We start from the raw sequence: 27,748 nt of genomic DNA on the forward strand, positions 1-27,748 counted from the left end.
TGTTGTGAATAGTGGGCGAATTATTGTGTATAAACTTGAGTCATAACAGGCCAGCTTTCTCGTCCAAGTTCCCACCCAGTATATTTAACTTTCTCCACGGCCGACATGGGAATGTGGAGCTTCGTCTTTCCACGAGTCTCCGTGAGCGATTGTTGACGTGAGCTATTGTTGACGTGAGCGATTGTTGACGTGAGCCCTCCTTCACTCTCTGGCACCCAGCGGTCTAGACATGACCGGGCCGGTTAAGGGCTCCAGGTCCAGAGGTGTGCCGGATTCCCCACAGAGCTGCCCGTGCCAACACCTCGCCATGACTGCTGTATGCTTTCATCCTCCCCCCCTGTGTGCAGAGACTTTTCCTCTCTGCTTTGGTGGGGGGGAGGGGAGGGGAGGGGAGGGGGGGGGGGCAGATCTCTATCTTTTTTCCAAAGATAACCGCGACAGCAGCGCCGCGAGAGGCGCAGTTCTGTCCGTACGAATGAAGACGGATATCTCCGGAGCAGCCTCCAGCCAGATGTGGCTGCGACCCCTGTGACCTTCCCTCTTTCTGTACACACGAGCTGGATGCTGACGGGATGGGAGGGATGGAATAGCAGCTTACATGCATAATGAGATTAACCTCCAAGTGCGGGGCTTCAGAGAGACAGCAGCCCCAGTGGATGGACCTCCGCCTGCAGCCGGTTGGGCTCTTTGATTCCAGTGTGTTTGTATGTGGGGGATTAAAATAAAGAGGCTCTTTTCAAACAGATGACGTTTGATATAAAACCAGACGCGTTTCCACATCGTCATTGATGACGCTTCCTTCATTTCTGGGCCCATTTTGTTGCTTCTGATTCCTGTGTCTTTAGCAGAGAAGGAATTTTGATATAACAAGGCTTTTTTAGATAGAATATTAGTGAATGTCAGGATGTTCCATTGAGTTGTGACCTTGTGACCTCTATGTAGCTGAGGATATATTTTCATATTTATTTGTTGACATTTTTGGTCCCATGTTGCTTATGTCACCGTTACTATCCCATAGCCAGATTTGCTTTGTAAATTTTCTTTGTTTTGTTTCTTTCTTTTGAATACATGTGTTCCTTTTTACTTTTTAATAAAATATTTATTTCAAGATTCAACCATTTGCACCAATATTCAATAGTCGCTCAAGCAGAAATCAATAAGAGAAGGAACATCTGGTCGAGAACAATATCAACTTGGACAGCAGCCACAATAGACCAGAATGCAGTGGGGCAACTTGAGATGCTTTGTTTCCTTCACCGTGATGACTACTGGAACAATACACACACACACACACACACTCCAGAGTACATTGACACATTCAAACTGAATATCAAATGTACCATGAAACTTCCCAAGGTTTTTATAGGAAAGAGAAGTAGATGAGGCAATATGAATTGGGGATGTGCAACAAAAGTTAAAGTGTAACTCCAGCAACTTAGTGTTATAAAGTTGGGGGGAAAAAAGGGAATGGTCTAAATTAAATCAGCAGAGCCGAACATCGGCTGACTTTTAGTCCCTAAGCGCCAACATCACTGGATCCTACATTTCCCATGATGCATATGGTCTTTCATGTCATGCTCACTTCCACCTTTGTTAAAACACCTTGGGGGTTGCCCAAAGCTGTCAAAAGAAGATTAGACAGGTATTTGGTATTAACTTAACTTAAATTCCAGCACTTTTCACACTGGATAGACTCCCTGATAATGTGACGGATAGAACATTATCTTCTTTACTTATAATTCAGCTTTTTATGGCTATTATTTTTTGACTTCTAATTAATTGTCTTACGTTTATTTGTAAATGCATCTCCTCCAAGTGTGCTTTCTGTATTGTGTTGAATATATAAAAGACCACGTGGAAAAAAATTCAATAGAAGCACATGATGCAATTTTAAAGAACATTTACAAACCAGTTAGTGTTTCATCACAAGAACACTTCTGCACCAAGTCTCAGATTCTCATTGAGTTTTTTCCTTTCACTTCATTGTTAGAGGGCGCCTGAGAGCCAGGCTGTTCATCCCCGTTGTCTGCTTTCTCCGTTATTGTTGTGCATATAATAATAAAGAACTTGAACTTGAAAATAATTGCCTAAATGCATCACAGATAAATGACCTGTGTGTGCAGCAGATTGATTCATTCACGTATTGATTCCACTGTACTCAGTGTTGCTGCTCCCCCCGCTGATTCTGGATCAGGTTTCTTGATGTTTCTAGTGAGGGAAAACTTGGCACTCCTCTTCCCTGATGTTGTGTTGATGGGCCCAGCTGTGTCTCACACACACACACACACACACACACACACACACACACACACACACACACACACACACACACACACACACGCACACACCCTCAGTGGAGCTTTTAGGTGGAGCTGGATGAGCTCATGCTTCGGGCTGTTTTAATGTTTCTTCCAGAATAAGATGAGAATATTTCAGCCTCCTCAGCTCTGTTGAGCCTCTGGGTTGTTGCCGCTCAGCCATTTACAGGCTGTTATGGATTGTGGAGGGGGATGGGGGGGATTGGTCCTCTCAGTTTAATGTATTCTGACGTGTTTTTTTTAACGCCGCTGATTTATTCGAACACTGAATAAGTCATAGTTGCAGAGGTCATCTGTGCAAATCCATAATTATCTCAGGAAGAGTTGAATATTCATGACAATGATGTTCAAAGACTGCATAGCATTTTTTTTCCTGTATGATCAATTCAGCTGCCTAATATGCTCGGTGAGAGCTGCTGGCTCTTAATTTAAATGTATAATTCAAAATGCATAGGCAGAATAATGGGTCTTATTATACTGGGAGGATAAATAAGTTTCCATTTTGATTCTGCCTGCAAGGGTCAGTTCACTGAAAGGAAGTTATTCTGTGGTGTCTAGCCATGCAGGTTGATTTAGTTCTATTAGACTCATTTTTTATTACGGAGGAAATATTCCCTGAGGATTGTAAAGGCTAAAGGGGACAGTGTTTCTGGTGAGAGATACTGCCATTAATTATTTTTTATTTCATTTTTTTAAAACTTTGGGCACCACAAGTTACATTATATTCAATTGTAATTAGATAGAAGCAGAAACCTCAGAAACAGATACAGAAACCCAAGCACAAGACATCAGAAGGCATCACCTTCGACATTTTTCACTCGGTAAACCAGCTGTTTTCCATCAGTTCTTCTACATTATTGGGGGAAAAAACACAACGATTCTCACCATTTCTCATTCCTGGTCAAACTGGACCTGATTTAAAGGGAAACTCCAAACATAAAACAGCAGAGAAAGCCTTAAATTGGCAAGTTGACTTTTAATAGAAGAAGCACTCAAATCCCAACATAATAATAAAAAACTCTGGCATTCATAAAGTAAAGTATAGAAAGGACAAAAGTAAAAGTATTACTTAGTGCATATACTTATTTGGATTGCCATTAGTATTGCAATACCAGATAAGCAGTAATTCCATATTGTCGTTGGCCAAAGTGAAGCTGATTTAACTTTCATACTTTAATCTGTAACAATGCATCATTAATTTATAATCAGTGTAGAGAAAAAAAGTACCTTATTTCCCTTTTAAATATAGTCAAATATCATAAAATGGAAGTACTCCAAGTATAAGTACCTCAACATAAGTACAGTATACTACTTGGTGATTCAGACAAGAGGAAGGTCTTTGTTTGTTTTAAAAGGAAACGTGTGATGTTCTAATAACTAAAAACCAACCACGAGCCACGAGGGATCACGTGCATCAAAAGTTAAGTAGACACATGTATCTCACCATCATCTCCCGCCCGAGCTGCACCTGTGTGCGTGTGCGTGTGCGTGCGCGCGTGTGTGTGTGTGTGTGTGTGTGTGGATGAGGATGATATGACTCGGCGCTAGGACCGCGGCTCTCTCCGGTGCGCAAACCCCAGCAGCAGCAGCGGCAGCAGCGAGGCAGCGCTCCCGCAGAGGCGGCTGTTCGCGGAGGAGATAGAAGCTGATCTGTCTGCAGCTGCCAGCGACTCAACGCATCCACCGGCGCGGAGGCTGCAGCACCTTCTGCGGCGCGTGGACCTCAACCAGCCCGGGCTCGCCTCCGGAGCCCTCCGTATGGGCTCACCATGCGCAGGATACGGGCCAACGCCATCGCGATTCTGACCGTCGCGTGGATCCTGGGGACGTTTTATTACCTGTGGCAGGACAACAAGCCGCAGACGTCGTCGTCGCCGTCGTCGTCGGCGTCGCAGACCCGCGGCAGGGGGGGCCATGGGGGGCAGAAGGTGGTCCCCGGTCGGCTGGAGATCCACCGGGACGACCGGACCATCCCGCTGATAGTGAGTGAGCGCGGCTGCGTGTGTGTGTGTGTGTGTGTGTGTGTGTGTGTGTGTGGGGGGGGGGGGGGGGGGGGGGTCGCCGAGCTGCAGGAGAGTGTGTGCTGCATGTTGATGTGCATGTGTGTGTGTGTGTGAGTGATAAAGCCTCGGGGGGGGATGAGGATGATGATGATGATGATGATGATGATGGGGAGGATGCACAGCTGGGTGTCACAGCAGCGTTATGTTTCGTTTGGGCTTTCACGCGCATCGTAAGCAGCTCGCACCCACAGCCGCCTCTATTCTGCCGTCACTCCACAGGCTGTCTGTCTGTCTGTCTGCTGCGTGCTTGCCGGTGAGAACCTCAAGCACACGCACGTAAGAGGCTTTCCATAAGTCCGGCGCGTCGTCGTGCGCACACGCCTCGTAAACCATGCAGGTTATATGCTGGCAGCTTCTTTTTTTTTTAGATCGCACGTGTGAGGTGTAAAAAAAACACTTTCCAACCCCCCTCCCTCCCCTACCACACCCCCATCGGACAGGGGCACGAGAGGAGGCGTCCTCTGCTCTCCGCGTCTGTCATTAAACGGCCTGTGTCTGTCGGGTCAGGTCTGTACCCGCCCGCCGTCGCCTTCTTCGGGGCGCAGCGGCGAACACAACCTCTGGTGAATGTCGTAGCCGGAGTTGTGGAGGTGGTTGGGCTCGGCTGTGTTGTGCCAGGTTGCCACACACACACACACACACACACACACACACACACAGACAGACAGACACACGGTCTGTGTGCGCGTGTGGGTCCACGCCAGCTCAGATTAGGAGATCCGGTCTGTGGCTGCATTACGCGCAGAGAGATACTCGAGCTTGGAGTGAAGAACACTCCTGTGCTGCCATGGACACTTGATGGGTCCTCAGACAGACAGGCAGTCAACAATGATTTATGTCATATTTTAAGCTTCTCAAATTTGTTTTATAAAAATGTTTTATTGAATATGTTCTAGTTTGGACGGTTGGACTTCGGAAACATTTTCAAAATTGTGGATGAAAATTATCCAAATGCTTATTTGTCTAAACAATTTGTGTTATCGATGAATTGTTTTGTCTATAAAATGTCAGAAAGTAGTGAAACATGTCTGTCAGAGTGTCCCAATAGCTGTGACGTGTCCCAATAATAGTGACGTCTTCCAATAGCTTGTTTCATTCAACGACTACAAAACTCAAATACATGATACGTGTACTGACATATATGACAAACAAAACATCACATCCTCACATTTGGAGAAGCTGGAACCAGCGTGTTTGGCCATTTTTCTCGCTTAATCACAGTAATTGTTTCAACTGTAGAATAAACCTGACTTATTGTAGTTTTCAGCCCGATATAAATCTGTGAGACAGAGAAACCCATTGAATGTAAAAGTGAGAGAAACTCCAATAAAAAAGTCTATGAGAACAAGAGATTTCTTTTTTTACAAAAAAAACATCAATCAATTCTTCGCCACTCGCCGCATGAAACCAAACTGACAAGACGAATCAATAAATATCCAATATGGAGACATGTGGAGGACTCGACCCACCGGACCGGAGCGTCTTTCTCCATTCACGAGACCAGTGACGTGTCGAGATGTGTGTCGACACGTCAGCGTGTTAAAGGATTCACAGGATTTAATCATTCAAGGGTTCACACCAAACCTCTTGGTTGGAAAAAGAAATGGAGGAACGCAGGCCGACAATATGATCAGCAAGTAAATGTGGAGAGCGTCGTCCAATAAGAGACACGACTTCTAATCCGATGGCTCTTTGAACTTTACACCCTTTGCTTTCCATGCGTTGCCACGGTGATCCTTCTGCCTCATGGTTTGCCCGGCGGGGTCGTTCACCTCCGTCGCCACACTGAGATTTCCTCGCTGCAGTTTGCTCCGGTAATCTGACCTGCAGCTCTCCGGCTGCCAGCTCGGCCAACAGAGTCCAACAGTTGGTACACAGAGGCTGAAAGGCTTCGCCGGAGGGCTCTATTTCTGCCCTTCTTGTTTTCTTCTGCTTCTATCTTTCCATCTTCCTCTCCGTCCTGCATTCCTTCTTCTTTTTCTGTCCCTCGTTTTGGAAAATGTTCTCTTTTTATTCCTCTTTGTTTTATTTCTTCCTTTCTTTTGTCACTCTGTCCTCCCTTATTTCTTTTTCTTCATCCTTTTTTCTTCTTCTTCTTTCCACCTGTCTGTCTCTCTCTGTTTGTCTTTTCTTCTGTCCTTCCTCCTTTATGTCTTCATTTACCCCTCTGTTCTTCCCTATTTTGCCCCCCGTTCTTTTCCTTTCTCCATCCATCCATCCTCGTTGCGTTCTTTTTTCTCTCTTCCTTAAACCATCTGTCCTTTCCCCTTCCTTTTATTCTTTCATTTCTCTCTGCCCTTTAGTTATTTTCTTTCTCTTAGTTTAAAAAAAAATGTATTTACTTTATTATTCTTTCCTTCCCATCTTTTCCCCTTTCCTTCTATCCTCGTCCTCTTTATTTATTTTATGTCCTCTGTCTCTGTCCCGCCCTTCTCTCTTTCTGTTTCTCTATTCATTCATTACTTTCCTCCACAGTGGGATCTTCCCTCTCTCCCCCTCTCTCTTTTCCCAAAAGCCCGTTCATTAGCAGCATTTGATTCACTAATGACATCATCTGGGAAATCTGTTTGCGCCCGCTCCACTTTTTCCCCCTCGTTTCCTGCACCGAGTGGTGTAATTTCCCAACCCCAACTTTCTTTCAGCCTCTTTTTTTCCCCCTGCAGTAACAGCCGGAGTGTGAACGCCGCTGTTAGTGGAGCTCTGTTGTAAACTATCAGCCGTCTCTCTGACATGCACATCTGCTCTCACGGCTTCCCACATCAGCTGTTGGACGTGTCGTAAACATCAGCCCACAGATCCCCATCCGGCTCATCGGCTTGTCAGCTTGTTGAAATCCTGCCTTTGTTTTTAGATATAACTTCCTGTGTTATAACTTTAGTTTCTATTGTTTGGGTTTGTGTCTTCGGATCTGGGTTTGACAGCTGGTTTTATCGCCCAGACTTCTTTCTGACTAATCCATCAGCAATCTTTTTTAATCCGCACGACGCGGCCATAGAAACACGTCACAAGAAAAGTGGGTTAATTGTGCCTTTAACAGTCAAGTCTGAACAAGGATTGGCTCAGCTCTATTTCCCTATGAGGCTATGAAGTCATATATGAGTGTACGAGAATGCACTAAACCTCCTCATTGGCACGGCATTGGCACGGTAACTGTTGTACCCAAACACATCTTCTTTTAGTCATTTTCAACTTGGATTTTGGTCCGTTTTTTTATTATTTCAATGCAATAATCATCAAGTCTTTATGTCCACTCGCTTAGAAAATCGAAACAGTGTTGGGAGACTTTTTCAAATCAAAGTAAACAACATCAGCATACTCCAGAAAGTATTAACGTATGACGAGCAGTACTTAAAGTACTCGTATCTCAGCGTATCTTTGTTTTCATATCTCAGAATGGACTCTAATGCATTCATGCGTGTCAAGGAGGAGATCTGTAAATATTAGTAGTTGTTTTGAAGTTTAGTGGAATGAAAGGAGAACCTCTTAAACCAACTCCTTCACATGCAGTTTTCTCCTTTTTATTTCCACTTTAAGTTTACAGCGAGTGAAACATTTTAAAGTGCAAATATTCTGGTTGTTTTTTTGCTTCTTTTTAAACCCATTCCCTCCGAACTCAGTCTTTAAACCAGTTTTAAACCTTCCGACCCACTGGCGGGTCACGAAGGCCAAAGAGGTACATCGTTTTTCATTGAAGCTATTTACGTGTTCGTGGCCTGTGAATGTATTTCAGCTGTCGATTTGCCAAACAAGGCGCGAATGAAAAGTGTCTATTTGCACACATTAATACAGTAACCGTAGGCATGAGATACACTCGTGTGTGTGTGAATACATCTCCGAGCCACAGCGGAGCTTCTCCTCCCGCAGATTTGACTCGTATGTGATTTCTCTTTTAATTCCGCTTGACGGAGCCAGCAGACGTGTTCGTCCTCCAGACGAGCTTCATATTTAATTCAGCGGGCCGAGCCTTCGACGTGCTCTCTGTTATTTTGTTCTTATTACCAGTGTCTTATACAGCGTCTTTTTTTTTTGTGTAGCATGAAATATTTATTCACGATGATACTTGCGGATTACCGAGGGATATGAAATACACGGTTTTGGAAAAAAAAGCCTACTGCTACGAATAGCAGTGACAATAAATATATATATATATATATATATATATATATATATATATATATATATATATATATATATATATATGTGGCTGGTGTGAAATGTAGGTGATGGTGGAAAAAATGTGTTTACTGTTGATGATGATGGTGTGAAGCTCGACAAGAGGAACTAATTACATAACTGCTGAACATGTAACATGTAATCATCACGCATTTACTCTTCTTTGAAGGTTTCACAGTTCATAAAGCCGGACTCTGTGGCCTTCGTGCTCTTTGCTGCTGTCAGAAAAGATCAAACTGAACAAATGAATGCAGTGCCAATTATAAGGATGCACTGGTAAACTGATGTGAATAACCTACGGTTCCTTATCTACATACGGGAGAGGGTCTTTGTGACGGAGGCCACGTTGCTACAGTAGCCCAGAATGGACAAAAAACTAATTTGCGTTGTCACATTTTGGTGTCGCCGTCCCTCCAGACTGCACCTTTAAGTGGATGTGCTAAGAAGTTAAGTTGAGCTCTTCTCTATTTGTTTAATTCCTAAGTCAACAAGCTGCTACGTCTGTTTGCACGGGGTGTTAGGGGGTAAATAAGCAACGCCACAAGGTGCTTCACAGGTGCACATAAAATACGAGAAGGATTTCTGGGAATGGCCAAACAAAATACAGGAAGAACACCTTAAAACCACTAGAATAATACTCTTTTTTTGTATTATAAATTTCCGTCTACCACGGATGTGACGACGATTGCTGCTTGTGATCCCCAAAACACCAACTTCTACAGCAAGCATCTGACCAGGTTTTCTGTTATAAAGGGCAGAAGAGAGCTGAAAAGAAGAGAGACTTTCTCTTTTTGCTAAACATCAACTGCTATTTACAGAGCGGAGATAATTAGATCTGTTTTCCCACACTGCACTGGGATCAGCTGGTCATGTTACTGTTAGAAAAGTCATGATGAGTCTGTTTGTACTTGTGTTTTAGCATGTGTTTAAAATAGTATATATATATATATATATATATATATCCTATTATATATGTATCTTATTGTATCTATATATACATATATTCAATAGGAGATATATATATATATATATATATATATATATATATATATATATATATATAATATGATAGACAAGGGGACTTTAACAGTGTTATTAGTCTGTTGCTATGCTGCTGTTAGTTTAGCTCGTTTATACCCTTTGACCTTATATTTTATACAAGTAGTTAATACCTTGGGTCTTATGTTGCTCACATTGGGATTAAATAGCCTAACCGTAACCTTTTTGTTCACGAATTAATGTGTTTCTTAATCCCCCCTTTTACCAAAGAAATAGACTTTAGCTTTTCACAGAGGCGGAACTAGCTCACTGCTACTTTTGCAAAAGTAGAAATACCTTGGTGTAGAAATACTCTGTTACAAGTAAAACTCGTGCATACACGTTCAAGCGTATTGGCATTAAAATAAAGTACCAAAAGTAAAAGTACTTGTGCAGAATGGCCCATTTCATGGGATATTATTGGATTATATAATTATCGATGTATTCGTCTGTCAAACACTTTAATGTTGAAGCTGATCAATGTCCGGCAAAGTGTAACTATTTTATATCTATTTTATCTCCCGTGGAGTAAAAAGTACAATATTCGCCTCTAAGATGTTGTGGATTGGAAGTATAAAGTAGAAGAAAATGGGATTACTCAAGGGAAGTACCTCTAAAATGTGTTTGTATATAACACCTCTCGCTTTGTGCAGATAGTGCACGGTGAGTGTTTATAGCTCCAGTCTGCGAAGGTAACACGGTTATCAGCATTAATCTTGCACTGCGGACATGTTTGTGTGCGAATCCTTGAAGCGGTCACGCTGCTTCCCCCGGAGAGACCGAGAATGAGGTCACTCTCACCTGAACTTGGTCGGGAGCTTTTTAAAATAAATCCTCCAGCTACACCAACCTTTTAATGAAGCGGCACACAACAAAGCGTCATCCTGGATTCCCTTTTCTCTTTTCTCTTTTGTCTTTTCTCTTTGCTCCGTCCATCTCCCTGTTTGCTTCTTCTGCTCGACGACAGCGGCTCTCATCTGCTTTCCGTGCGTTCCACCGGCTGCTTTCACCTCCCACTCGCAGGGAAAACCTGTTAATTACTGAGGATTTTTATAGACTGTGTATTTAGTTTTGATGACCCTTTTTGCCTCGTTAGCTGCCGACACGCTGACCCGAATGAGAAAGTAGCATTTACATTTTAATGAATTCAGGCTGATGCTTTTCTTCAGACCGGCTTAAACGTGAGTGCAATAGAGACCCTTGGTTTAATTCCCCTGATGAGCAGCGTTGCAGCCGGATCGCAGAGCGGAGAACGTGTTGCACATGCGGCTTTGAGACCTTTCATGGTGGAACAGTTTACTGGTTCATCTGGGCTATCGAGGCACAGCGAGTTGTTCATTAATCTCAGGGTTGGCTTTTTTGATTCACAGCTCATGTCAAAGTGTCCTTGAGCAAGACATTGACCCCCCCAATGGCCCGGTCAGCACTTTGCCCCAGTGTGTGTGTGTGTGTGTGTGCGTGTGCGTGTGTGTGTGTGTGTGTGTGTGGAAGGAGCGTCAAACTGTGTCTCTGTTAGTTCCAGTTTCCATTCATCATTTAGTTGATCAACAGGAATTTCATAAGGAACAATTGTTTTAATCTGTTAATCGTTTGAGTCATTTATCGAGAGGAAAAAAAACAAACAAACATTGTATGACTTCTTTGTGGAGCATGAAAGCTCATTTTGTTTTGAAATTTTAAAATTTTAAAAATCCTAACTCAAGGATCAATTTACTAGCTTTTCACAGGGCTTTCAACCACATCTCACATTCTGCAGTCTGATGTCATGGGATCTTTGATTATTAGTAAAACAAGAGGTCACTTTGGGATCTTGGAAAAGATGATGGGCTTTTCTCACAATTTTCTGACCTTTTTATGAATTAAACATTGAATTAAAATACATTATCAAGAGATTAATCAATGATAAAAATAATCATTGGTCGCAGTCCTAATAAAATATACAATATAAGTCTAAATCTCTATTGTCAAGCAAACATGAACGACATGTATTATGTATTATGTATGTATGACATGTATTATCAGACAGTGTCCTTGGAAAAATCATTCAATAACATGTTTGAACCATAATTGTGTCTCTACCTCTGTTTAAAGTTTAATTTGTCTGGTTTTGTATGCTGAGAAAAATGTTTTGACAGAAAGTTAAAACCTCATAAAAACAAATCCCTCCGTGAGGCCGAGGATGCAGCCATAATAACAGATGTGGCCGAAGAATCATTTAGTGGAGTGTTGACACCAAAAAATATGTATCTCGCTGCGTTGGCAATTCTGCGTGTTTACATGAGCAACAGGGAGTGGACTTTGTATTTGTGTGTCATTTAATCCCACATTTTTTTATTTATAATAATGTATATTCTTTCTTTCTTCTTTTTTAAAAATGTATTTCCAGGTAAGACATGGTTTTAATGTTTATCCGAGTTTTTTTCCAGCAGACATGAATATGTAAACACACCTTTGTGGTGTCCTCCACAGGTGACCCAGCCCCCGCGGGTCGAGCAGCAGGGACAGCTGCTGGGCGGCTTCGACGAGAAGGCCTACCTGGCGGCGAAGCAGCTGAAGCCGGGAGACGACCCCTACAGAGAGCACGCCTTCAACCTGCAGGAGAGCGACCGGCTGGGCAGCGAGCGAGCCATCAGGGACACCCGACACTACAGGTGAGCCGGGTTAACGCCGCCTCATCCCTCTCTGTGTGTGTGTGTGTGTGTGTGTGTGTGTGTGTGTCTTTCTGTCTGTCTCTCTCTCTGTCTGTCTGTCTCTCTCTCTCTGTCTGTCTGTCTCTCTCTCTCTGTCTGTCCGTCTGTCTGTCTGTGTCTGTGTCTGTGTCTGTGTGTGTCTGTCTGTCGGTCCGTCTGTCGGTCCGTCTGTCGGTCCGTCTGTCTTTCTGTCTGTCTCTCTGTCTCTCTGTCTGTCTGTCTGTCTGTCTGTCCGTATGTCTTTCTGTCTGTGTCTGTCAGTCTGTCTGTCTGTCAGTCTGTCTGTCTGTCTGTCTGTCTGTCTGTCTGTCTGTGTGCTTTGATCTGGTAGATTGAGGACTAATCTTGTTTGAGCTGCACATGGCTTCGGAGTTGTTTGGAAAGATCTGTGATCTCAGGGTCAAATAGGTCGATTCTCCGGGTCGTTCTCCGGGTCGTTCTCCGGGTCGTTCTCCGGGTGGTTTTCAATGGAAGCCGCTGGCAGGAAGTTACAAATTGACACGTGCTGCTCTACAAATCAAAGTTGAGCCGGTGGCTCACATGTTTTCAAGATGCAGATATACCGAGATATTACATCTCTACCATGTGGATTGAAGCACAGCTTCGTCCATGTGGTTTTCAAACAGTGGATGATGAAAGGACTTCTCCACCAAATATGTCATAATAGAAGTGTCTTTGGTGGAAAACATGAAATATAGCTTTGGATTTCAGAGGGGTTTGGATGGAGACAAAGAGTGTTTCAATCTCTCAGATTGAACCTCCTCTCGGTGTGTTTTCAATTAATGAAAAGTTCATCGTGACCGTTGCGGTTGCTTAAAAATACCTCATTCAAATCTCTCGTGTCACTTCTGGTCGCAAAAAAAGATGACGTCGACCAAAAAGACAACGCTTTGACCCATGCTTGATGCTTAGAGCTCCCAGCAAAAGGTAGCGGAGTAAAGTAGGGAATCAGAAATCTGTGCAGTTGTTGCCTGGCAACGAAACATTTCCATATCCCCGCGGCAACGGTGCCGAGGCGACTCCAAAGGGCACCGCTGTGTGTGTGTGTGTGTGTGTGTGTGTTCAAAGACCGGGGCATGACAACTTAACACACACACACACGTGAGCTCTTGAACGTGTCGTACGCTCTTCTCTCTGCAGGTGTGCCTCTCTGAACTATGACACAGACCTTCCCTCCACCAGCATCATCATCACCTTCCACAACGAGGCTCGCTCCACTCTGCTTCGCACCATCAAAAGGTGAAGAGGTCAAAAGACAAAGAAAGCCCGGGAACGACGGCGCCATTGAGCCATTGAGTGTTTTCTGACGTCTCCGTGTCTGGGTTTCTCTCTCTCCCAGTGTCCTGATGCGAAGTCCTCCATCGCTGATCCAGGAAATAATCTTGATCGATGACTTCAGCTCCGACTGTAAGTTTCGGTTTTTCTCTTGCTGGTGAAAACGGTGGTTAAACCGGTGTGGTTAACACGGAGGTTGTGTTGTATTGTTTCTGGGAATTTTAAGAGTTTACGTTTTACAAATGACACATGATTAGTTTTGGGCAGATGTTCTCCTTAAACACAACATCTCTAAAGCAGCAACAATCATAACTTCTTACATCATTTAACGGTGGATCAGACGATGACTTGTGGGCCTTTTGTGAACAGCCGGCCCCGAATGCTTTAGAGCCTTTCAGTTCATTGTTTTGGTTCACTCTCACTGCTGTCATTAGCGTCACTTTCAGCCACAGCAGGCTTCTGTTTCCATGTGAAATACTCGCACTGTATATTAGAATAGAATACAGAATGAATCAACTAAATGTGGCTTGTCAAAATGATTTCAGGGCACCGAGAGCACCGGGGACCCTGAAGGTCCTTATTTCTTTGAAACCTGACTGTGGCCCAGTGTGCCAGGTGTCAAGCTCTGTTCATTCTGCTACGAGAATCGTGCGCTGCAAATGTCAAAAAGGAAATGTTCCAAGAATTGAGTCCAAAAATAATAGGAAAATGTAGGGCGAGGATAATGTCAAGAGACAGGAGCGGCTTTGAAGATGAGTCACGCTGACGTCTGATATCGCAGAAAATCAGACATTGAACAGGGAGGTGAGAGCGTCTTCGGGATTTTCTCACTTATTATGTAACTGATCAGAGATGCTGCTGCTGAGGGAATAAAACGCATCGGCAACAAAGCATGAGCAGCGACGAGCTGTAGCTTTCCCACCACGCTCTGTTTTTTAATGTAAAACAAGCAAATGTGTGGTTTGATTGACCTTGACATTGGGAAAACAAATCAGCTAATGGCCACATAAAGTGCGGGTTATGTTTCTATGCCACTGACCAGGGCGGTGGATTTAGAGGATGACCACATTTTTTTGTAATTATTCCCCTTTGTCAGCTTGAGGCAGAAGAATTATATGAACTCATGCTTTTATACGCTTTCCACGGCGCTTTCTGTAATTCCCACCGCATGCATCTTCTGCCTGTGGGAACTTTACGGTGACCTACATTCACTGTGCACTCAAGCACCGACACACACACACGCACACACACACACACACACACACTGAGACACACTCTGAGGTGTCAGAGCCGGCCAGACGTCTTCACAGTAGTGTCTCAGCGGCAGTAACAGCGGGAGCTCCATTAGCTCCCTAATGCCTCGTTTGTTCTCACTGTGCTGCAGCCGGTTCACCTGAACCCACGTTGAACCGGCAGCGTCACAACGCTCCAGCCTGTGTTTCCTGTCTGTGTTTCGTGTCCTTGAGCGAGACTATTCAACCTCCTCCCAGTCACAGGTTTAAAAAAAAAAGAAAAAAAAAAGAAGTATTTTCAGCATCCGTTTCTAACACAATTTCTCTCCGGCTCCCGTTAGTCAACTGCTCCGCTGCCTCCAGCGCTTCTCCGCGGCCTCTTCGCGTTGCGATTTACTAATGCTGCGTTTTAATTTGAAGTCTCAGTAATCCCACACGAAGAAAAAGTGAAATAAAACTGCTTTTTAAGTTGTTGTTTTTTTTCGAAGGCTGGAGGTCGAGCACGTTCTCTAAAACCATCAAATTACGAGTTGGTTGTTTCCGTACAGTGAGGTGGCAGCTCTGGTCCAACACGCCATGTTTCAAATCCAAAAACACTTTGGGTTATTTTGCTGTCATCCGGTTGTTTTTCTCTGGTTTTTGTGCAGTCCATAAATTAGTCATACAACTCAGAAATCACGACCAAAAACCAAACACAAATAACACAATTAACGAATTTTACCACATTGTAAGATTCTATATTTTGTAGTGTGTTTTGTTGTTGTTGTTTGTTTCATAGTCAGTTCACAGTCAGCTGAGGCAGTGAGAGTGTAATGTAATGTAATGTAATGCAGTGAGAGTGTGATCTGATTGGTCAGAATGTGACCCGGCGGGCAGACGGCCGGAGGAGGTGGTGGAGGATGTTGGTCAGCAGGCAGGCAGAGGGATCTGAGTGTAATCCTATTAAGGCTCGCTTTAATCACAAGGTCCTCAGTTTGGGACACTGATCTTTCCTCTGAGTCCGGGCGTCCGCATTTGACTCATGCGGCGGGGCAGGAATATAAGACACAGGTGTAACACAACGTGCTGGTGTGACAGTAACATACACTTTTTTGGCAGTTGGTTTACACAAAATGAATACATGTTTTTTTGCGGTGTTCTACTGACAGGACTATTTTTTTTTTAGCTCTTTTATTTCTATTGTGCTCTGCATTTTGGGACAGGAGCTCCCATTGAGTCAAAATACTTTCATTTGTCTTTTTTTTTGCTGCGTTAACATAGGTCATATTCCAAACACACACACACACACACACACACACACACATACTCTCTGTATACAACATCTGCTCAGTGGGTGTGATCTATGACTTTCTGCTCTTCTTCTCTGAGTCCTTAAACCCTCACTCTACACACACACACACACACACACACACCAGCTGTCCCCGCCATATGAGCGCCACTAAAGAACTTTTACACTCCTGCTCTGAAACACACGTCCGACGTGATACAACAGCTTAAATGCAAACAAATACCCTCGTAAACAAAGCAAATTAAATCTCTGCCTGATCTACCCACAATCCCTCAGCAAGGTCACACTCACTCTCCGCTGCTAATGATAATCCTCTCAAGGGTGCGTGTGTTTGTGTTTGTGTGTTGTTCGTGATGATGTCCATCCGTGTGCATCAACAAAAGGTCTGCACCAGAGATTGCTCATGTAGAAAAGGGAAGTGGATGATGGGAATGAGCTGCTCGCTGGATTTGTTTATAGAAAAAATGATTTTGAATGTAATTATCCTGTGAAATGAAGCTGTTTAGTTTCAGCACTCAGTCACTCTGAACAGATTTCTGAGTTCACGTGTTGCTGATTATCTTCAAGACTGTGATGGACCCCTGATGTTTGAATGTGTTTAGGTTAATGTGTTTTCATTGAGGGAATGTATCTGAGTGACAGTGAGAGACGAGGCGATGCGGAGGTCAGTGCTGTTCCACCATAACATCCCATCTCCTCTGCTCTCCACTTCCAGCTGAGGACTGCCAGCTGCTCTCTCAGATCCCCAAAGTGCGCTGCCTGAGGAACGGCAGGAGAGAGGGTGAGTGTGGGGGGGAGGAGGAGGGGGAGGAGGAGGGGGAGGAGGAGGAGGAGGAGGCACATTGGCTAAACGGATAAGAGACTGGGCTTAAATGTGTCTTTATCAAAGAAAAATGAAAGGCAAAAACAAACATGTTTAGTTGCACAGCACCTTTTAAAAACAAAGGCAACTCAAACATCTTTACATGATGCAAAGAAATTCTTTAGAACTGCATTTCACAAATATCATAAGATGATGATTAATCATTAATTTGATACATTTAAGGTGCTCAATTCCAAATTCAGAGCATATCTATGATTGAGGGATGCTTCCACGGGGCTCTCAACATGGCGACGGCTGAGCTGGAAGCTAGAAGTTAACAGTGCTAACAGTGAAAACAATGCTAACAGTGAAAACAGTGACAACAGTGCTAACAGTGAAAACAGTGCTAACAGTGAAAATAGTGCTAACAGTATAAACAGTGACAACAGTGCTAACAATGCTAACAGTGAACACAGTGCTAACAGTGAAAACAGTGCTAACAGTGAAAACAAGGGCAGTAGTGCTGACAGAGCTCACGGTGTTTACCTGAGGGGGAACCGGTTGGTGCTATTGCTTTATTAATGCCCTGAATGTTGAATTTAGCACATTTAAACTAAAATAACATGATATCAAATAAAAATAGACACAGTAATACAGTTTCAGTGCAGTGACCAAAGGGTACTGTGGCAACTGACAATAATGTCCACAATAAATTACTCAATCAATTAATCAATTAATTGTCTCATAAATAAAAATTAAATTCACAATGAAATGTAATCGAGAAAAGCCAAATAGAGTCGCACTTGAGAAGCTGGAACCAAAAAGGTTTGTCATACATACATACATACATGTGATTCATATTTACGTCAATCAATCAATCAATCAATCAATACATGTTCTAGTCATTTCAGCACTATCAGAAACAAAGACATAACTTAGTTTATGACTATATAACCATAACCATAATCAGCATAAGGAACCCCGGAGTGCACCTGTTACTTCCTGTGGACGGATGCCTGACATGAGAACGTCATCTGGACATCAACTCTTTCATCCCTGTATTAAAAAAAAACAAAATGTCAAAAGCACTGTAAAGAAAACTTGAAATCATTGTTTGTTATCATCGCTCGCACGTCTTCTGATTTTCATTAAATTAATCCTGGAATTAGATTAAATCCTCGACCTTCAAAACTCGAACGTTGAGCCAAACTAAAAGCCAAAAGAGCCGGTGTTGCTGATCTGTTCGTGTGTCTTAAAGATAATCCCTTTTCCTCAGGTTGCTGCTTGTGTTGCTGCTCTCGCTGCAGACTGGAGACTTTGTTTTGGGCTCACGAGCCACATGCCGACAAAACATAAGCATATTGAAATTAGGCCAGCAGTTCCCGGCTGGCAGCCGAGGTACACAAGTCGAAGTTTCTTTGAAAACAGTCTCCAAATCCATGCCGGCATTGTCAGCTTCTGTTCGGGGGGAAATAATTTCAAATGATGTCAAATAAAATCCCTATCACTGCAGAGATTTACAGCAAAATATATCCTCTGAATGTATTTTCAGAGGATATATTATAGTTATATATACGATACAATAGGATATAATAAAATATATAAAAACTATAAACAAGGTCACTGAGGTGCAAGAAAAAATGTAATGTGTTTGTTGACAATCTTTAAGATCGTTAAACGTTTTTATTTGTTATATTTATTGTTATTATCGCCACACACAATGTGCAGAATATTATATGATTTTTATCACACAGTGCCCAGAGCCCAAAGTGAAATATTCAAATGTTTAGATAAAAATATTAGATTAAAAAAAGGTATAAAATAACAAATCTCGCTGTAAGCGTAGCGACATGTCGTCCCCCTGACAATCTAAAGTAAGTCAGAACTGCCTTGTTACAAAGTGCAATTCTGAGGAATTTGATTAGTAAAAAAGCAAAACTAATTGGACTCATATTTCTATATAACACAAATAAATCTGTTTTTCCCCCCCTGCTGATGCCGTGAGCTGCTCAAGCGAAGAACAAAAGAAATAACTCAATTAAGCTGAGAAACACAACCTCCTCCGCAAGGTTTACTACAGATAAACTTAAAAGGTACAAATAACCAGCTGAAAGTTACACTTCAAGGCATCTTTTTGTGCCTTTTTTAAGAAAAAACACCCACCCAATTATCTTCACAAACAACTTCACATGATTCTGTTATTTTAACGATCTTTAAATCTGGAACAAAACTCTTCCGATGATGAGACGCATCTGTTTTATTAAACGGAAAATGTCGCAAAAAAAAAAAAAAAGAAGACAATTAACCTTCTCCACACTTGTCTGTGCTAAATGCAAATTGACTGTGATTGTAGACAGATTTTTGATGAAGAAAGACACCTTTATTACTATTCCTCATCTGCCTGTAGCAACTCTGTTTGTTTTTAAAATAGATCTGACTCTCGGCTCCACATTAACACTGGGTTTTTTTCTTTCCCGACAAGCAATTTGTGCGCGGTGGGGGCGAAAAGCGAGACACGTTCTGGCATCCACTTCAGACTAATCCAATTAGCCGGCTCCATTTCAAAAAGCTTTCGGTCGCGTAGAATCCTCTCCACCTAACAAGGTCTTCAAATAGTTCAGAACTTAAAAGGAAAATTGAATACTGATTAAAACTTTACCCTGCATCTCCAAAATCCCTCAAACTCCTCGCAGGCAGAGAACTGATCAAACGGAGACGATGTGACACGTGAAAACCTTTTGAATTGAGTTTGACTATATTAACGACGTCACTTGTAAACATGCTGTTAGTCACTTATAATGAAAAATCATCAGCTTGAAAGAAGTCGGTGAGGCATGTTTTCTCAACATTTGCCTCCAAAAGAGTAGAATGCAACTTAGAAAACTGTTAAAATAAAACTATTGCGAGGCCTGCTGGGAAAACAAAGGAAATAGCAATACATGTATGATAGTAGGAATAGACAAAGCGAAGCAGAGAGCTGACTCAAGTCATTTAATATTGATCTTCCAAAAAGTTGGTGGACTTGCAAATGATAAAAATGTCAAAAATGTATGCAGCTTCAATAAAAAAAAATGTAAAAAACCATCCTACGTTATATTTTTTATAATAACTCCACAACTGAGTATGTTCCTCAAACAAAAAGCAGAAGCCTTGTCTTTGTTCTAAGTAAAGTAACCATGACACGTTAAATCAGTGGAGGTCACCTTTCAACGTGACACGCAAACGTGCTTCAGTTTCATCCCTCGCGTTCCAACATTTAGGCATCAAAAATATTGACGTCCCTACTTGCAGTGAAGCAGCATCCAATCGGATAACATTTGGAAGACATTGGACCGGTTTCAGACTTCAATGTCCTTTTTTCTCCCCCGCTGCTCTCCCTCAGGTCTGATCCGATCGCGTGTCCGTGGAGCCAGCACGGCCTCGGCCTCCATCTTGACCTTCTTGGACAGCCACTGCGAGGTCAACGCTGATTGGCTGCAGCCGATGATCCAGAGAGTCAAGGAGGTACCGACCCCACAGTCTCCAATTAGACACTCCATACGCGCGGCTCACACACCTCGTGTCACACACACACACACGCCACGCCACATTTCTGACGACATTTGCTTTTTCTTTTTGCAGCTGTGATGTTAATCTTCAGGGGATTTGCTCTTTTTCCGGGTAGATTTTATTGGCTGTGGTGTAATACATTAAATAAACACTCAGTTTGTTTTGGCTAAGATTTAATTCAAACTACACCAGAAATCACTCCCCATCTTGCCGCTGCTGGAAAGAGCATGAAGTGTTTTACTACACGAGTTCAGTTGCTCTGTCTTGGGTTGTAATGCGGTGGTTTGTGTTGTGTGCGTGTTCTTCCTGTTTCAGGCTGCATGCCGGATTCATTTCTAATCAAAAGCAGTCTTTTATTTTAATGCGCTGGGAAGAGTTTCCCCCCTTTCACCGCATCCCGCAGATTACATTATGCAGCCCACCAGACTGACACCGCCGTGTCACGTTCATGCACAAGTGTTTCGCAATTGCGACCCGGGATGAATGCGACCCGGGATGAAATGCAGAACGAGACACTTTTCATTATCAATGAAAAATGTAAATTAATTTTTTTCTGTCATTTTTTTTTTTTTTTTTGGTACCCGGTTGTATTTTCATGTGAACCTTCAAGGGCGCTCTGGCTGTCGGCTCTCGGCGGTTCTGTTTGCTTTTCTGTATCAATTCGACAAAGTCACACGAGCAAAGCGCACACAGCATTTAGATACATGATGTAGAGACAGAGACAAAGACCTTTACCACATTTATGTCTGTGCTGTGAATATGTAGCTGCAGCCGCTTAGCTTAGCATACAGACTGGAAACAAGGAGGAATGGCTAACATGGCTCCGGCTAAGAATAACAAAATCCTCCTACCAGTACACCTAAAACGTACACTAGTTAACACGTCAGTGGTTTAATCCGTTCATAAACGGAAGTTCAATTTGCAGTTTCACACAGGTTTATGTGTGAAACTGCAAATTGATTGTTTTTAGACTCCTATTTTTGTACTGATGGAAATTAGTGAATTAGTGAGCTTTGGAGGTGCTTGTGGGTCTGTTCCATTCCTTTTGAACAGAGCTTTCCACTAATAATTCACCTTTATGCTTAAACTGTACGCTAACTTTCTCCTGATTGTCGCTGCACTGAACCCGTAGCCCACAAACATGAGAATGGTAACAATCTCCCAAAATGTAGAATGATTCCTTTTAAAAAGAACAACAAGTAAAGTTTTTGGTTCTTTGCCAGACAAGAACCCAAACTGAAACTCGTCGTGTAGCAAAACTCATATATTCAGAAGCCTCTACCGTACGGTGTTTTATTCATAAGACTCTACACATTGCGAGTGTGTGCGCGTCGTGGTTGTGCAGCCGTACACTCATCCTCGGCTCTGGGCGGCCGTGACTCATCCAGCTTGCGTTACAATCTTCCAGTCTGGCATTCATGAGGGCGTCGGGGCTCGGTGATAATTCACCAGCTCCCCGGGCCCAGCTGCACCCGGTCCACGGATTCATCGGTCTTCCTGAGACCACGGTTGTGGCTTTCACGAAGGCCTCCGAGAGCACGAACGCGGATGAAGGATCACCGTCTGTGTCCTTTGATGCAACCGTAATGACACTTTTCATTTGTTAATTCAGAGCAGCGAACGAAACCTCTCGAATGTAATGAGAATAGCGAGAGTACCGATAATGAGCTCGCCGCTCGCCGATGTACAGGGGTGAGAGATTTAAGTTCAGTGAAAGATATAACTCATTATATGCACTCTCTCTTGGCTGGGTCGACATTTAATACCTTCTTAAAATAATGTGCAATGTAGATAATCATTTTGAATTGAATCCTTTCTTTTTCTTGCCTTTTTTTCCACTGACCATAACTAATGACTGGGGCCCTCAAACATGTTTAAGTTGTGACCCCATAAATATTTGATTGGTCTGTTTTTTTAATGAATAATTTAAAAGTCCCCGTAGAAGTACAATTATACAGTAATTCACAAGGAGATGCAACGATTCCAAGAAAGTCTTTGTATTCCTTTCCTGTTACTCATGGGGCAATCCTTCTGCCCCTTCCTTATTTATCTTTGGACCTGACACCAGGATGGGAACCATTTGTCTAAAAGACCAGAAACCATTTGCATTTTAGCAAAGACACATTTATCAGGAATGGAGCGCAAACAGCTTCACTGATTTAAGTGAAATACAGTTTTATCCAAAGCAAACAATCATATTTATGAGATCTAATACTGCATTCTTATTTACTCAAGAGAATACTTTCTCTCAAAAGTACCACATCCGTGAGAAAATGATTCAAGGCAAAAAAAAAAGATTCTTTCTCTTGACCTTTCAGCCAAAGACAGTGCGCCCTCTGTTGCTCTCTCATTCAGAAACAGATGTAACATTACTCAGCTAGTAGACATCTCCACGCGACAAACGACATTTGAAAAAACTGTGGAATTCAGTTTCGACTTTCTACTCCATCACGTAAATCATTTCACTTTTCCCAAATGAGCACAGAGTCGAAAGAACAAGCTTAAATTCCTACATCAGCTCAACAAAAAAAAAAAATCACAGCGCAAAGACAAAAAAAAAGAGTGTGAGAGTGAGAGAGGGCCGAGACATTGAGAGATCACCGGTGGCGTCCATTCTGCTAGTGGAGCCTCTTCATGCATTATCAAATCACAGCGGCTCATTAAGAGCCCCCGCCAATGTCTGTTGCTTAAAGCTGTTGAGAGCATCACTTTCCTCTCTGGCAGAGTGGCATTTCACACCCGCTCCCTCCCTCCCTCACACACACACACACAGTCACACACTCACACACTCTCTCTTTGGTGCAATGAACACAAAGTTCACGACGGGTTCAACCTCCGAGCAAAGAGACGGGCGGCTCTAATTGGAAACAGTCAGTTGGGTGGTCCCGCTGCTAAACTGTGTGACCACACCGACGAGTTCAGAGGCCTCGTGGGCGAACCGCAGCGTTGGCGCAGACGCACACACACACACACACACGCCGTCAGCAGTCGTCAGTTCCCCCCCGTGCGACGCTTTACTTCCAGGTTTCACGTTATTTCCTCAGCAGGAGGCGGTGTGAACTGTTTGGAGTTTATTCGTCCGCTGTGAACCGTGCGAAGAATTGCTTATGTTTGAAATATATTCCACAATATAATCGAGAAGAGACATTACACACTTACACCTACCACATGACTCAAAGTGACGCAATGGTTGAAGTCCACGTTGAGCTGATATGAATTTGTAAAGATTCCTGTTCCAGTTCTCAAGAAAGAGGGAGGTGCCTAGTAACTGCCTCTCCTTATCAGGACAGGCAGTTAATCAATACATAAACCACACATTCCAATGACTACTTCAGGGGCCCCAGAGCACAATCTGACATTTAATACTCATTAGTGAGGTAGATTGATTTATTTTCTTAACATACTACATTAGAATATTTAGTGATGTCAGGAAGGGGGTGGGGGGGATCTCGTATGCCCATGAACAGCTGCTGTAGGCTGGGTATGAGACATCGTATGCTGCCCGGCTCTCTGGTCCCTCCAGAACCAGGTCCTGCTGTCATGTGGCATGCATGTGATGAAGAGTGCATGTGTGGGTGTGAGAGGGTGTGAGAGCGGTTCCTGGTTCCTCCACAAAGAAAACGTGATGACTTTGCTGGACGTTCACTTGCTTCAGAGAGAAACGTGCACGTTTTTTAATACTTTGACTAGAGGTCAGAATGTCTTGTGTACTGTCATTCCCATTCAACTCCAGCGACACTTTATTGCTTTAAAATGTATTTAGAACTGTGTCATTTTGAGACCAACAACCTTTCGGTTTGTGGCTTTCATCATTCAACAAATTATAAAGAGAACCAAAGAGATGAAAAGAGGACCAACACTGAGAAACAGTCTAGAGACACAGGTGCATCACAACAGCAGTTATAGTTGCAGTCATTACATTTGCTTGCAACTACATGACAGTGTGTTGTTATCAATATGTATTAGTATTTATATACTACCTATTAACGTTAAATAAGGGGGGGCTCAATTACAGTGTTGGGGTGAATCTTCGCTACGATGCTCTTTTAAAAAAAAATCAATTTATACAAGAAGTCTAATGAATCTTAACATTTTATATAACAGTCTGTAATATAAAAAGCTGCATCTTCATCTTCTATAAAGTGTGATCTATAAAAAGTAAGGCATTTTTCACCGCATGGACTTTTCTTTACTCATAGCTCTTCTACTCTGACTCGGTTTAAGTCCACGCGTTTCCTGATCATTTCAGCCTGCATGCATATTTCTTTTTCAGCCCACCATTGTTGAAACAGAGCGGCTAATATTAGTAACGAGAGCAACAAGTGAGCCGACTTGGGATTAAACCTTTGAGATGAAAATCCGTGCTTCGCCTCTTTTGGCTTACATGCTTAATTAAAAACAAACATATAATGCGATGCTTCATGTCATTAAAAATGTATTTCTACAGAATTAGTTGTCTTATATTGAAGGGGTTTGACCTCTTTTCACTCGGCTCCCGTCTCCGTGCACCTGCTTAGTAATTAACGCTGTGCCATAAATCCCTTCTCTGCAATTCATCAGTTATTAAAAGAGCTGTGAATTTGCGTACTAATTATTCAGAAACATAATGCTGTCGAGGTATTTTACGCGACAACCTGCTTATAGACATAATTGCTGTATCATGGAGAAATGGGAATGTCTGATCACAAACGTGACTGAAATGTAACACATTATAATATGTAAAACATGCATAAAACTCTGGCATAATAGTGTCCTTCTCCTCTCATGCAGGACCATACGCGAGTGGTCAGCCCCATCATTGATGTCATCAGCCTGGATAACTTCGCCTATTTGGCCGCCTCTGCAGACTTGAGAGGAGGTCGGGACACAACACACACAAATCATGCGATAACACACAGCTGCAGTGGAGGAAAACTCCCTCGTTATGTGACATCACTAACCCTTCCAGAGTAATTCAAAACGCATGCTAGAAATTCCTTCGTGGATTAAAGTCCGACTGGAAAGTAAAGCTTCGTGAAGCTGCAAGAGTGAAATCATGAAAGTTCGTTCAGCTGAAATATTCTTATCTTGTCTTCTTCTGCAGAACAATGGAGGGGTTGTAACTGGATCTGCCTTTTTGTCTGTCTCTCTCTCTCTCTCTCTCTCTCTCTCTCTTCAGGATTTGACTGGAGTCTCCATTTCAAATGGGAGCAGATTCCCATCGAGCAGAAAATGGCGAGGAGCGACCCCACACAGGCAATCAGGTCTGTCTCCAGCGCTCGTCATCATCCCTCTTCCTCCTCCTTTGTGCTGCAGCGGTCCACAGAGCCATAGGAACTGATTTCAGACCTGAACATTTCATCATGAGCATAACGTTGTGACACACCCTTAAATACATATATTATATACAAATTATTTGTCATCTCAGTAGACTATGAAAGGGTCAAATCCTGCTCACACAGAGTTGTAGGATCACTTCTCTTTCCACCATATAAAACCTTCTCAGCTTCTTTGTCTGTCATGCAGCAACATTTGTGGTCGCTCTTGTTTAAAGATTACATTTCTTTGCCCACGATCAAGAAGAATCAGCTGCTTGAGCCCCTTTTATGTAACCCGCTGTTTCTGTTTTTCTACCTCTAAAATACTACCTGCCTCCCAGTGTGCGAAATTGTGAAGTTCATTTTCGGAATATGCAACATGTTCGCACAAATCTCAAATCACAAAATTAGTATTCGACACAAGGACCTTTCACAGGCCTTTATTTAGTCGGCTGATGTTGTGCTTTACTAGCAGTGAACACTCAGTAAGCCTGGAGCCTGTGGATTTGCCCCCCTTGCACATATTATTGGACTTAGAATTTAGAATTTGAGCTCAGTTACTTGCTTCGACATCATTTTGGTGATGTCTAACTTCAATTGGAGCAAACTCCTCTGGCTGCACTAAAAAAACGTCTCTCTCTAAGAGAGTGGGTTACAGGAAATGACTCCGCTCCACTCTGCAGGACTCCTGTCATCGCTGGTGGGATCTTCGTCATGGACAAGAGCTGGTTCAACCACCTGGGCCAGTACGACACCCACATGGACATCTGGGGAGGGGAGAACTTTGGTGAGCTCGCTCAACGTTTACTTAGCTCGTCCTTCACGGCCGTCCTCCACACTCGGAGTGTTTACTCTGACCTGCTGGAGAACCGCAAACATAGCAGAACCTTCTCATTGAAAAAGATGTTTACATTTTGGTAGAGGAGAAGTAGGTGTGGAGGAGATTACAAAAGGTACTTTACAAAATATAAAGCATACTGAATATTAACTAAACTCTCTAAACCTAGACACAAGTCACTGTATTCTATCACCTGGTTGCAAACCATGAGTATACTTCCATTAAAATGGAAGAACAATCAAAAAAAAAATTCTGTAAATCAAGAACTAAAATGAATATCAATCACTTGGAACTATAAGAAAAGGAAAAAGATACGCTTATTCCTCCTCTTGACTGCCATGTGCATTCGTAAAAAAGATAAACACCAGCTGTATCCAATGACACGGCTGTCATCAACGCAGAAATAGTAATGAGAAATTCAAATTCACGACAGTCATGACAGTGGCATTCATTAACATTTGATGTACTTAGTCGCGTTGGCTCTGGACCACCGCGGATGCTTCTGGATGCTGCAGAGGCCCCGCGGCCCGCTCTTTAGATGCCAGTTGTGTCCTCTGAAACATTGGCTTTCATACTGCTGATTTACAGCTTATTTATAGCTTATATCCCTCTACTGCATCAACAATATATCAGATGAACTCAGCCATTGGGATGATCAGACATATACAGTATATATACAGGTATATACATATACTATATATCTATATATATATATATATATATATATATATATATATATATATATATATATATATATAGATATATATGTATTATGTATGTATATATATAGAGAGACAGACTACCTGCCGACCTCATCCTCCGCGTCTGTCCTCCTGCAGAGCTTTCTTTCCGGGTGTGGATGTGCGGAGGAAGCCTGGAGATTCTTCCCTGCAGCCGCGTGGGTCACGTGTTCAGGAAACGGCATCCGTACGACTTCCCAGAAGGCAATGCTCTCACCTACATTAAGTGAGTGGGATGCTCTGTTGGGACACCTGACGTCCACGTCTGCCGTGTCGGTGTTTTTTATACACAGCAAAACAATTCAGCATTCCAAATCTGTAGTGTCAAAATGATTCAGCGCAGTTCAGTGTGACATTAAGAGCGTCACACTTTTCACACGTTTTGACTCAAGCGGAAGAAAACGAATAAAGTATAAGAACTAATCTTTCCCCAGACTTTGTGTAA

The 27,748-nt window shown here is 42.8% G+C and overlaps 1 protein-coding gene across 2 annotated transcripts in view; it reads left to right on the forward strand.

Annotated features, from left to right (window-relative positions):
* The first annotated feature begins 3,933 nt into the window (after nucleotides 1-3,933).
* galnt16 (UDP-N-acetyl-alpha-D-galactosamine:polypeptide N-acetylgalactosaminyltransferase 16) overlaps nucleotides 3,934-27,748 on the forward strand; it is a 30,872-nt gene continuing 7,057 nt past the window's right edge. The window contains exons 1-10 of one of the 2 annotated variants that reach the window (XM_034563422.1): nucleotides 3,934-4,300; nucleotides 12,062-12,243; nucleotides 13,423-13,521; nucleotides 13,622-13,689; nucleotides 16,793-16,858; nucleotides 20,262-20,383; nucleotides 25,199-25,286; nucleotides 25,587-25,671; nucleotides 26,409-26,512; nucleotides 27,403-27,529. In XM_034563422.1, coding sequence (XP_034419313.1) covers nucleotides 4,088-4,300; nucleotides 12,062-12,243; nucleotides 13,423-13,521; nucleotides 13,622-13,689; nucleotides 16,793-16,858; nucleotides 20,262-20,383; nucleotides 25,199-25,286; nucleotides 25,587-25,671; nucleotides 26,409-26,512; nucleotides 27,403-27,529 — 1,154 coding nt within the window. In that variant the 5' untranslated portion in view covers nucleotides 3,934-4,087. The remainder of the gene's footprint in view (nucleotides 4,301-12,061; nucleotides 12,244-13,422; nucleotides 13,522-13,621; nucleotides 13,690-16,792; nucleotides 16,859-20,261; nucleotides 20,384-25,198; nucleotides 25,287-25,586; nucleotides 25,672-26,408; nucleotides 26,513-27,402; nucleotides 27,530-27,748) is intronic. The other variant, XM_034563423.1, reaches the window with a different exon arrangement.

The sequence above is a fragment of the Cyclopterus lumpus genome, chromosome 22 (genome assembly GCF_009769545.1).
Source record: "Cyclopterus lumpus isolate fCycLum1 chromosome 22, fCycLum1.pri, whole genome shotgun sequence".
In the NCBI taxonomy this organism is placed as follows: domain Eukaryota; kingdom Metazoa; phylum Chordata; class Actinopteri; order Perciformes; family Cyclopteridae; genus Cyclopterus; species Cyclopterus lumpus.